The sequence below is a fragment of the Rousettus aegyptiacus genome, unplaced genomic scaffold, assembly GCF_014176215.1.
Source record: "Rousettus aegyptiacus isolate mRouAeg1 unplaced genomic scaffold, mRouAeg1.p scaffold_m13_p_12, whole genome shotgun sequence".
Lineage (NCBI taxonomy): Eukaryota > Metazoa > Chordata > Mammalia > Chiroptera > Pteropodidae > Rousettus > Rousettus aegyptiacus.
In genome coordinates this window covers 45,619,378-45,632,185 of record NW_023416287.1, presented here as the reverse complement: position 1 = coordinate 45,632,185, position 12,808 = coordinate 45,619,378, and the positions used below count along the sequence as shown (strand labels likewise).

The following is a 12,808-nucleotide window of genomic DNA, read 5'->3' as shown; positions in this document are numbered from 1 at the left end:
GTGAGATAGGAACATCTCTCTAACCCCCTCTCCAACACTCAGTGCTTCATTTCTGTCCAAATAGTTACTTGAAGATATAGAAAGACATAATGGAAAACTCTGATTTGCTATCTCAATTGTCTTCTTATTCTCCGTTTGCAGATATAAAAATAGAATTGTAATGATGAAAGTAGACTTTGGTATAAATTACTTTATGACCACTAAAAAGCTCTGTTCCTGCTTTTTTATTCACACTCAGATACTCAGGAAATTTAATTACCCTTTTCTTAAAGATGTTATGGCTAATAAATAAAGATCTCACTCTAATTTAGTTTTTGTCAAAGTGTTTTGAGCTAAACTTAAAAAATCAGCAGAAGGAACCTGGCTGCTTATATAGGTTTTCTAGGGCTATGGTAACAAATCACTGCAAATTGGTGGCTTAAAACAAATTTATTCTCACCATGCTAGAGGCCAGAAATCTGAAATCAGGGTATTGTTAGGACTGTGCTTCTTCTGTCTTGTCTCTTCAAGCTTCTGGTGGCTCCAGGAGTTCCTTGGTGTATGGCAGCTAATTCCAGTCTCTACTTCTGTCTTTTTATGACCTTCTTTTCTGTGTCTCTGTTTCTCCTGTTGTCTTTTATAAGGACACTCAACATTGGATTTAGGGCCTACCGAAAATCCAGGGGATGTTCTCATTTTGAGGTCTCTATTATATCTGAAAAGATCCTTTTTCCAAATTAGGTCAGTTTCAGAGGTTAGGATTTCGATATACTGCATACTGCAGAGGTAAACACTACTTCAGGTGAGCAGTATAAAAAAAGTTGAAGTACCTCAACATGTGGATTTAAAAATTTTTTATTTCTGCAATTTTTAATGTAAATTTTTTTTTTCGTTAGGAAATATGCAAAAGCTGAAACCCTCATGACAGTTACAGATCCTGTCCATGATATCGCATTTGCTCCAAACCTGGGAAGGTCTTACCATATTCTGGCCATAGCAACCAAAGATGTAAGAATTTTTACATTAAAGCCTGTGAGGTGAGTTTTCGAAACAATTATTAATTAGAAAGTGTTCTTAACTCTTGATTATTTTCATTTGTGGAGGAGAATGTAGAAGAAGCAATTGATTTGAAGAATGGGTTCGTTAATGAACATTTCATTTATAAATATGTGACTATTGGGCATGAGGAATTGAGTAAAGAGAAATTCATGTTTTCTTAATTGTGTTTTATGTAGACTTATACTAACAGTGAATTATATCTGAATATAATTGGTACTCTATACATGTTCGAATGAATGAGAAGTGACACTCTAAGGGAAAATTAAATTAGCACTGAGACATTCTTGTGAAAAACCTTTTTAGTTTTAATTTTGGAATTGTGAGTTTTAGTTCTTTTCTTTCCTTTTTTTCTTTCCTTCCTACTTTTTTTTTTTTTTTTAAATAAATAAATTATCTATTTTATTCCTTAGCTTTGGGGGAATAAAATCCTCTTGTAGCTTTCTTCTATGAAAGTCACTGATTATCTTTTGTTCAGTGGTGGGATCATGTCAGGTACCGGGGAGTCAAATGAACATGATGTGGCCCAATGAGCTAATGGGGGTGGTGGTGGTGGTATGGATATGCATATTACTTTGAAATAATAAGTAGGTGAGACCATTTATATATATGTTTTTTGTTTCAATGGGCGGGGGGAGAGGGTGTGTGTGTGTGTGTGTGTGTGTGTGTGTGTGTGAAGCTTTTCACAGAATTTTTCAGGAAAATTTTTTTAACAGGAAAGAACTTACTTCCTCTGGTGGGCCAACAAAATTTGAAATCCATATAGTGGCTCAGTTTGATAATCATAATTCTCAGGTCTGGCGAGTGAGTTGGAATATAACAGGAACAGTGCTAGCATCTTCAGGTGATGATGGCTGTGTAAGATTGTGGAAAGGTAAGACTTTAGTGGAGGATTATTGCCTTATATTGCTGCTTTAGAATTTTCAATCAAATGTAAACTAGGTATTTTGAAAAAGATGATCTTTCCACAGTTACTTCAAAATTATATCTTATATTTATTTTGTTATTTTGAACTTTCATCATTTTACCTATTTCACAGCAGTTAATTATCAGTTGAGTTGTTTTTTTCAAGTTCCCATGTTGAACAAAGCAACTTTTAAAACTAAAACTAACAGAATATGCAGTATCTTTAAGATAACTGTTTGCTATATTGCACAGATGTTTATCCACCTGCTAGAGATGTCCTTGGTTTGCGCTCTATAGTTGTTGTATCCCATACTTAGGATTCAAAATTATAGATTAGTTTATTTACCTTAAGCAGTTATTGTTTCCCACAATGCAGTTTGGTGGAATACCATGGTCAGTTTTAGGCTGTTAGCAGCTGCCCCAGATCTCCATTCAGTGTAACTTGATTTCGTGGGCTTCGCTGCTCTTTCCTGCCTCTGGGCTTTAGTGAACCACCCAGCTCAACCCTAGTAGGTTCCATAACTTGGGTTTCCTGGGCTCAGTGTCTCCAGTGATTAATTCTGCATTCAAAGAATTAGGCCTTGTTGGATAAGCCACTCAAACCCAAAGGTTTTGTTACGTATATCCCTCTCTGAGGACATTAAGTACCCACATGACTTACATAACCAAGAAGACAACTCTATTACTCTACATATACAAGTAATTGAATTTCATTATAATGGAGACAATTTATTTTGATATGAACAGTATAATGCCACAGCTTAGAGAATTGAATTCCTTAATATATATCTTATAAGGAAGGGAAATGGATGGTGAAAGCTTTGTTTTTTAAATTAGTAATTCTTTTCAGACTTTAAAAAATAATCGTTAAAATTAAAATATATATATATGCACATATAATATATGTATGAATGTCTTTAGCATTTATTTTGAAAGAAATGTAGCCTTATAGGTCTTGAAGAAATGTAGCCTTATAGGTCACGTTTCTTTAATTGTAGTTTAAGTATATGAACATAGATTAGTGCCCTTGAGTATAGGTATTAGTCGTGTTAATGTATTTGACCATTTTCCTTTCAGCTAATTATATGGACAATTGGAAGTGTACTGGTATTTTGAAAGGTAATGGGAGCCCTGTCAGTGGGAGTTCTCAGCAGGGAAACTTAAATCCTTCCCTGGGTTCAAATATCCCAAATCTTCAAAATTCATCAAATGGATCTTCTCTTGGCAGGTAGGCTGATTTATGGGACAACTAGAAATTATCGTCCTTTTTAAATCATTCTGGTAGCCATAATAAAGTTGTGTTATTTAATGGATTTTAAGATCGAATGAAGAAATTCCACCCATAATTATGACACTAGAAAATGTTTTCAATTCACATTCACTTTGTTAGTTCTGTGTTTGCCTTACTTAGTCATAATATTTACAGGTAGATTATAAGGCCATTAAACAAACTAAATTATATTCTGAAATTTAGTGATCAGAAATGTTTATAATTTTAAGATTTTGCTTTTGATGTGCGAGATGAAGAAATATGAGATAATATTAAGGATTTTAGTTTCATATTATTAATGTGTTGTTAGTGCTGGCATCGTAACCTTTGAATGGGGTTAAACTGAAATTTAAAATAAAATACATTAGTTAAGGTTTTGTAGAAGAGAATAAGTTAAATTTTTTTTTTGTTTAAAACTTTAATGGAGATTATAAGAAGAAATAGTAAATTCTGAGTTCTTGATTTTTAGAAATTTTAACATTTTAAATTCTTATTTATCTTAATGTTTAATGTACTCTAAAAAGTCATGCTTTTGATTTCATATTCAAATTTTAAATATGTGAATTTGTTAAATAAAATTATTTTAGCAGACCTTTGGGAGTAATTTGGAATACGATCAAGAAACTTCAAAGCACAACCTTAATTGTCCTGTGGTTATCTTATTGTCGTCTTAAATAAAAAAATTGTATTTAAATTTTTTCAACTGTCTTTCTATTGTTATATTTTTATAAAGAAGTCCTGTTATTTGATTTTGAGGTTTAAATATTTGCATGAAAACTATTTCAGGTTACCATAGAAGATACCAGATTATAGAGATGATTCCATGAAGCAAAAGATACTACTATTTAAAAAAACATATATTTTTTGGCTGTTGCCTGTACTGCATATTTTCTAAAGAGCTTTGAAGTTTTGATCTGTATTCTTATTTTGTGCCAGTAACCATGTGTGTTAGATCTGTGATGCATTTTCCCTTCTCCATTTGTATTATGTCCTTTAACAGAAAGCACAGCTGAGTACCAGCTAACTGGAGTAACTTTGCTGTTTTGCTGCTTGTTGCATGCACACAGGAATGGAGAGCGAGCTCCTTTTCCCCTTCCCCAGCGCCATTTGACCTCTCCCAAGATACACCACCAGCCTGCTTACTACTAAACGCAATCCAAAGGCCTTTAAAAATACAATGTATATCATTTTTTTGTACTAGCCAGTCTATTGACACTATTTGAAACCTTTGAAAATATAAATGGAGAGGCTTTTTGTTGAGACATTGTCACCAAAACAATTTTTTTGAAATGTTCCTGAAATTTACCTGGGTTTTAAGATTAAAAGAATTGTTACCATCCTTATAAGTAGTTGGGAGGAGGGAAAATACTTTATTCTATTTGGAGAATATAGGCTTATTTCTTTTGTTTTCTAAAACAGTAAGGCTAAAACGATGAATTTTTATAATTTTAATTTGAAGATTAAATATTTTTCAAAAAGATTGTTTTGAGTGCTAGTTTACCTTTTGTAGAATTGGTTTATAGATGATATTCAGTACAACTCTGTCATTTGTAATATTTTAAAAGTATTAGTAATGGAAAGAAGTAGTAAAGTAACAAGTGAGGGAAGTAGTAGTAATATTAAATTGTACAGTTTGTAGCCAAATTAAATATTTGGTATTGCTTCATTTATAATTTGGTAGTAAAATGAAAATACCTTTGGGAGATATACATTTCTAATATGTGCTCGTATATTTTTGTGACGTGATTCCATGGCTTAAGATTTCCTTCAGGTCAAAATTTGGAAACCTACTATAAGAGAAGCAGTTAAAATTTTGCTGAAATTTTGCATACACATTCACTTCCACATTCCATGTCTCAGGATTTTCTTTAGTTGGCTGCTTCATTTAGTTCATAACCTGTAGAACTCTGACCTCGATAACAAAGCTTTAAATCTTTACTAAAATGCATAAGTATTATGGGTAAGTTATAAAAAGGTAGAATAACAATAGGACATATTCTTTGAGCCTTTTTAGTTATCAAAATTTTGTACTGTTCTAAGGTTTTGCAGGAAAACAGCTAAGAATATTCAGACTGTATTTCTTCAAAAGCATGTTGCACTATCTGGCCATGCTATGTAAAAGCATATTTGAATTGGTTCTTAGTATCATGTTTGCACTAAAAAATGTATGCCTGCTGCTGCTACAAATGAGCATTGCTTAGAATAAAGAAAAAGCTCATTAGATTTATAAATTTACAGAACTACCAAATGTTTTGGAGAGGTTAGAAAAATGTCTTAAATTATAAAATTAATGTCTTTTTGTAACATACTGATAACTTTTTAAACATTTTAAGTTTAACAGATTGTATTTTTTTCTTTCAAGTTTTTATGCTTAAGCAAGCTTTATTTGAGTAAGGGTCTTGATTTTTGCTATTATGTTGTTAGTTTTGGCATGAATATACTAAAGCTTTTTTTTTTTTTTTTCCCCAGCATGTGTTTTCTCCTCTTTGGTTTTCTTTGTATTTACTACTTTTCTCTTTTTCTTCTGTTATTTTTTTTCTTTTTTGTTATCTGTTGTTTTGTTTTGGTGTTTTGTTTCTGTCTTCATTGTTTCAGGTATTTCTTTCCCCCTCTGGATTCCCCACGGGCTGGATCGAGATGGTCCAGTTACGCCCAGCTCCTTCCTCCTCCTCCTCCTCCTCCTCTTCCTTCTCCTCTGGTAGAGCACTCTTGCGATGCTGACACTGCCAACCTCCAGTATCCTCACCCTCGCAGACGATCTCTCTCTCGGCCTCTTAATCCCTTACCTGAGAATGAAGGGGTTTAAAACTGACTTAACACTTAAAGGCCTCATTCCAGTGCTTTGTAGATGCTTTCATTCGTGGCTTTTTGTTTTTCTTCATTTTCTTTCAGAAGATTTTTCTGATTTAGGGCCTGTCTTGCATGTATTACAACCACAACACAGTGTTTGGAACCTAAATGTGTTTGTGCTTCTGCATCAAAGGAACATTTTCTTTATTGGTTGGTAACCTTTGAGGAAATAAGATATGTACATGTAACATTAACTGTGAGAGTTATACCCAGGACCTTCAAAGTGCCTGTTCTGTAAATTTTATTTTGAACTGTTACCATGGTGTTAAGTTTCTTATGGTTTGTCATACTGGTTAATATGAAAGCATATCATTATAAAGTTCACTCTGCCTTGGAGATATATTAAGAAATGTTTTTAATTTTACAGGCTAATGTTGAAATTGACAAGTTCGTAAAATAAATCATTCCTGTGTATAAAGCAGCAAAACATAATATGGAGTATTTGGTCTTTTTTTTTTTTTTTTTGTAAGAATTGTTTTCACTACTTGAAATAACTGTTTAAAGCTTTTGTAATTATTCTCCAAGTAGATTATTTAATAAAATATATTTTAAAATATATGAATACGTTGCCTTATAAAAAACAGAATATATTGTTTGATTGTTGGTAAAGCTTGTATCTCTTTAAATATGTTGCTAAAAAAAAAATCTAAACAGTCAAAAAATAGGGAATGGGTATGACATTTAAAAGGTAGAAAGTCAATATGTAGACTAAAATGTAGAACTGACAGATGTCGACTTTCATTCTAATTGATAACATTAGATTACTTTCTAAAATGATACTTTTAAAATTTGAAAATAATATACTTGGAAATAATGGTAAAATGAGTAAAACCATGGAACTAGTAATATTCTCTTCGGTTTAGTGTTTTCAGGAATTGTCAAGGATTTTGACTTTATTTGGGGCTAGAGAAAGATGTAATTTGAGCAGCATTTCAAATGTGTCTATCAGATAATTGTTATAACCATATAATTTATAATCTAATTTTCAAAGACTCCTTTCCTATGAATAGTGTCATGCCTCTAGAGCTTCTTAACATGCAAAGGATAAACTGCTGATAAGATACATTGTATTAACTTTAAGGTATATTTGAGTTTTTTTGTGTCTAATCATTAAAATGTTTTTTCTGTAAAGTTAGCACTTTAGCTTTCCAATGTAAGAAAAATAATCCTTTCTAAATAATTCTCAACAGGTCTTCCTTCTGTTAAAGGACTTTTAGATTTGTAGACTTGTTTAGGTTCACAGCAATGGGTCTAACTAAGGGCCAAATCTAGCTCAAAATTAAGAATTTACGTCTTTGAGATTTCAGTCATAGAGATGCCTGGGGTTAGAATGGGATAATGAATTCAGACAGAGTCTCACTCCAATTTTGTGAATATTGAGCATCTTCTGTGTACTAAACATTGGGACATGTAAAAATAGGTCGTCTGCACACAGTGTGAGAAGGTATTTACAGAATTTACAAAAGGTAATGAGAATTTGACTTAAGGTTGAAACAGTATAGTAGGCATAAAATGAAGTGATTTGTTTGAGCTGAAAGGGATGTGAGATTTCAATAGGTAGAGTTATTGAAACAGGACAAGAGTTTAGGGTGATGGTTTAGAGTTGATAGACAAGTGTGTGTTCAGGCAACAAAATGAAGGATTAGTCTGATGAAAGAGTAAGGTTCATTGGGTGGGCTAGTGAGAGATTAATCTGGAATCATACTTTGTGGTTACATTGTAGAAGGCTTTGAATAGTTGCAGCTGAAGTGTTACCACTTAAAGCAGTTGGTAAAGGGGAACTATGGGAGATGTCTGCTTTTTCTTAACTGGATATGCATCATTTCTAATTCCCTGGAAGGCACCATTGGTCATGGGGCTTCTGCAAGCTCTACTCAGTGTCTAAGGAGATTTCGAGAGAGTTCTATTCCTTTTAAATTGGTGAGTAAGATTAGATAATAGCTAATATTGAATACTTCCATGTGCCAGTGCTTTTCTATATACCTTATTCAAATTAACTGGTTTAATTCTGACAGCAAATTATCAAATTATCCTCATTTTACAGATTAGGAAACTGGGAAGTTAAAGTCATTTGTCCAAGGCTGCACAGCTAGGGAGGGAGTCGGGATTGAGATCTAGGCAGTCTGGCATCAGAGTCTAGGCTCTCCTGCCTACAGATACTTTGGATTGTAGATCACTTTCCCTAAAGTCCTGCCGGGTTGCTGGGTGTGGTGGAGAGAGCTTTGTTCACTTGATTTTTTTTTATGGAGGAAGGAGATTTATTGAGTTGGATACAAGAGATACAGGGTGGAATGACAGTCTGGAACATCAGACACATTCCAGCAATTCACCTCTTATAATGTGGCCATGGTATAGATAGAGGAGTTAAAATACCCTGTGAAACAAGGGTTGCTAATTATATTCAAATAGCATCCTTTCAGTTAGAGCCAAGTATTTGGTTTATTTTTCAGGATTTAGAAAATCTTGAGTTTTCTCCACTTTGTTCATTGAGTGTGGACAAAGGCAGAACAGGAGTAATTACACTTTGCAAGACTGGAAGGTTTCAAGAAGAGATGTCCAGAGAACTGTGGAAACATGACTGAGTTTGACAGGAAGACAGACCTGATACAGACAAGTACTCAGGACCAAGCTGATAACATGAAATGAGAGACAAGGTGTGAAAGTGGAGACAATTAAGGGTAGAGGCAGAATGGTCTTCTGATGATAGAACATAATCAAAAAAGGGTGTTTTTTTTTTTTTTTTTTTTTTTTTGGATAGAGATATGCAGCCTTTCTAAAGGAAGGAACCAGTGGGTATCCAGGAATGATAGTTGAGCAGTATTTTAGAGGAGAGAGTGATCAAATAAACAGATGTTTTCCCCATCAGGCTAAAATTAGGAGTAGGACTTTTTGTTTTTTCTTTTCTCTCCTCCCAGGTGCACCATGCATCTTAAACATTGAATAATAGTTGAATGAATGAAGTTAAAAGAGTTAGCTTTGGAGAAGAGAGATTCTTTTCCCTGAGACACTATATAAGAAGTTTCGAGATAAAGGAGAGTGAAAGGTGTGAAACTTATCACCTATATGGTTTCAGTAAAGTAGTAGTTAAGGCCTGTGCTGAGCAGCTGTGAGTGATAGGATTTCTGCTGCGGATAGGAAACGTAGGACGTTAACTAGGGATGAATTGTCTTATCGACTCATCCCTGTCCACACCAAACCAATCTTCCTTCATTAAGGCGATTAGGTGTAGCTAATTACCTACCATGAAGCTTGGATACCGAGGAATGATTTCCTAATTGGAGCTTATTAGCACTGTGTAACATAAGGTAAATTACAACGCATTTCAATATCTGCCAAACAGTAATAAAAAAGATCTGCATCTGCTCATGTAAGGACAAGAAAGCGGCAACAACACGGAACTTGGCGGTAGTACCACGCGATTTGTTCACCGGAAGTATTTCTTCGTGTATTTAGATGGCGAGTGACGATGCTCTGGAGCCCCATATTCAAGGTAAACATTATTTTCAAGTTGGCCAAGGCTTTCCACGCGGCGCCTTGGGTTCGGCTGTAGCGAGAAGGCCTCCGAAGAGTCTCAGGCAGTGCCGAGATCCTCCCCTGGACCTGCGGAGCGCCGGTTCCTCGCTTCAAACCCGAGGTGCGCCGCTCTCACCCAATCATCGCTCTCCTGCCTGCCCCGTCCCTCGCGCCGTCCAATTCAAAGCCGTCCCCGGCCTTCGGCTCGTGCCGCAAACTGCCGTAAATGTGGGCGGTGCGCGGTGCGGTCGGTTAGGGCGGCCGCGGGTGCGGATGCTACGGGCACGCGCCTTTACAGCTCCGCCGCGACTCGGGCTCGGACCTTTGGTTGTGTGCTGGGCTCAGTGAGGAGGGTCTCTTCGTGTCTTGGTGTACGGTTCTGTGGGAGCCAGGCGAATCCACTTGGCGGGCGTTTCGGCTGCCGCGCCGGCGGGGCAGTGCAGGTTGGACAGGGGCCGGGCTGGTGGTTAGCGAAACGCGAGCTGGGGTCGCGCCGCAGCTCCCGCTCCAGCTCTTCGCACCGGTCCGGCCGCCACGCCGAATCCTACTTAGTAAGTTAAATTGTGCTCTTATGCCCCAGGCTCTTGGCCAAGCGTGGGAAGTTGACTAATCCTCGCGGTGTGTGCATCTGGTGGTCGTTGTGAGCAATTCTGGTTCTCCTCTTTGAAACTCTGCCCCAGGAAATCACATTGTTAACTAACTACAGAGGGATCTGCCAATGCCATTGTTCACTAGTTTTGGTTTCTTCTAGGCGTCGTTCACATTTACTCCTAATACCTTTCCTAAATTCCTTGTATCTGATTTCTTTAAAAAAACAAAACGTGAAATAAGAATGTTTAATATCACTCTGCTTTTGCTTTCTCTTAATTTCAGACTTTGTTTAGTAAAACATGAGGTCCCTTTCGAGGCCGTTGTTTGGAGGACAGCTGTTTTTATGATAGTATTTTTATTTGTTACCATTTTGAGGTTATTCGACTGAAATTTTTACTGCTCCAAGATTAACTTTTTCTCCGAATTTCAGTTTTGTTGGCAAAGTTTGCGGTAAGCTTTGAAAAGTAGTATACTAAATGACTACCTAATTATAAGATATGCCTTAAAATGCCAAGAGTAAATGATGAATATTGGGGAATCTTGACTATGGCTCATTTCGATGGCATGTACTTTTAAGTGTGTTCATTTGTACATGTAGACCTCCAATTAATGACTACAGTAAATGTTATATATTCAGAAATGTAACTAAGGCAATTGAATAGTAGTAAACTCAAATGCAATATTTTTAGATCACTGCTTTGAGGGAGTAGTAGGAGAAATCCCAGAGGTGGTTACTTAGTTCAAATACAGTAAAAGGAAAGATAACATATCTTCTTCTCTCTAGGTGATGGAAGAGGAGTGGATAATGCAGTATAGAGGAAAGTTAGCAAATTTTCCCTTCTGGGAAAGTTATAGGAATGTGGTATGTGTATGGATGGTGCAGAACAAGTGTAATCCTTTCTGAAAATGAGATACTAGATATTAGATTACATCTTGGGGAATCTTCCATGGAGTTGTATTGCCATTGCAAAGCTCTATCTGAGCACTTAACCTGTGTATTATAATTGATAGTGATTGTCAGCAACCTGAGGGGAGATGCCTTGTTTTTGCATTCCCAGTGCCAGTAGAGTGTCTTTTGTGGGTTATGTTTGATAATGATTGTTGCATAAATTATCTTTGCATAATATCTAAGTTTTCTTAGATTTGACTTCTTCTAAATAAGACTAACCCTTAAAGAGTTTGGTATATATTTTAATGTGGTTTATAGACCTGTAAATAAATAGTTTAGTAATTACAAGACTAGACATGTGGAGGCTAATTGGAAGGCTTGTGCAGTAGTTTAGATTAAAAAGTGATGGGCTGCAGGTGTTGGGAATACAGAAGTCGGTCTCAGCTCCAAAGGTACATTTGGAATTAGAAGCATTAAAATTTGGTAACTAATAGAGCAAGAGGGATCAGATGGTCCCAGGTGTCTGGCTTGTATAGCAAGAGAATATGGATAATATAAATCAAAACTAAAGATAACTGCGTGGGGGAAAGGTAATGAGTTTAAGTTTGTATCTGTTGGCTTTGCACTACTTGGGAGGCAGTCATGGGTAAGGTAGATGTCAAAGAGCCATTTGGAAATATGAATGTAGACTTCATGATAGAGGTCTGGGCTGAAGGTGATTTAAAGATGAAGGAGATGGCGTTAGTACAGAAGAAAGGATACTCTGGGGCCAGGCGTGCCTGGGTGTGAATCCTCTGCTCCCTCTTGTACTGCGTGGCCTGGAAAGGTCTCAAATCCTTTTCTTGGCCTCAGTTTCTTCAGCGGTAATGGCTACCTTGCAAATTTGGTGCAGAGATTAGAGAAATGTATATAGAATATGTAGCACATTACTTGATAATAGAGTAGATGCTATATGTCAACTAGATAGCTAAGGGACATAAATTATTTCAGCTTATTTTTTTTTCTACTCATATTTCAGCTGTGTATCAGGTACTAGGAATATATGGGTGAACAAGATAGACATGTCCTCAAGAAACTGATAGTCAAAGATGAGGCTACCTACTGTCAATCATTTATTCATTTTACAAATATTTGAGTACCTACTATGTACTAGGCATTGTTATAGGTATTAGGAAAGTGATGGACAGAGAGGCAAGGCCCCTGCTCTTATGGAGCAATCTTTTTAGTATAAGAAGAAAAATAAAAAAATAAATAGACAATGATAAGTGCTGGAAAAAATTACAATGAATCTGACATACTGTGGGGCTACATTTGAGCATAAATCTAGAAGAGTATTCTAGACTCGGAGGTCATGATGGGCTTGGATGTTATAGGAACAGAAAAGCGAGAATATGGCGAATGAGCCCAAGTGGGGTGGAAGATGATGTGGCTGACTGAAATTTTCAGTAAAAGTATGGTACCTGGTTTATGTTTAGTGGTCCCTTTGACTGCTGAGTGAGGAATTGATTGTGGAGTAGAAAGAGGAGAAGCAAATAGACTGGTTGGGTAGGGCAGGGTGGTAGTAGGGGAGACAGAAAGATGTGGGATGACTAAGGGTGTATTTTGGACATGTTTCACCCTTAGGAATGGACTCCACTAGTAGATTTTTTTGGCAGTGTTGTTTTTTACTGAATTTAAATAGGTTCAAGGGGGCCTATTTTCAGTTGATTTCAGTCGTTAGAGTTCTGATATCTGGTAGTATTTATGCCTTAGGC

General features: G+C 36.1%; 2 protein-coding genes across 5 annotated transcripts in view; both read left to right on the top strand.

Annotated features, from left to right (window-relative positions):
• SEH1L (SEH1 like nucleoporin) overlaps positions 1-12,808 on the top strand; it is a 37,404-nt gene that overhangs the window by 21,012 nt on the left and 3,584 nt on the right. The window contains exons 6-9 of one of the 4 annotated variants that reach the window (XR_001593875.2): positions 876-1,016; positions 1,752-1,909; positions 3,019-3,169; positions 9,515-9,695. Coding sequence is in view for 3 of the 4 variants with exons in the window: in XM_016119863.2 (XP_015975349.1) it covers positions 876-1,016; positions 1,752-1,909; positions 3,019-3,169; positions 5,807-6,017 (661 nt within the window). In the remaining variant the exon portion in view is untranslated. Of the gene's footprint in view, positions 1-875; positions 1,017-1,751; positions 1,910-3,018; positions 3,170-4,211; positions 6,620-9,514; positions 9,696-12,808 lie in introns of those variants that run through there. The other 3 variants (XM_016119865.2, XM_016119863.2, XM_016119866.2) reach the window with 3 other exon arrangements.
• CEP192 (centrosomal protein 192) overlaps positions 9,798-12,808 on the top strand; it is a 133,047-nt gene continuing 130,036 nt past the window's right edge. Inside the window, exon 1 of the mRNA XM_016119861.2 lies at positions 9,798-10,125. The gene's annotated coding sequence lies outside the window, so the exon portion shown is untranslated. The remainder of the gene's footprint in view (positions 10,126-12,808) is intronic.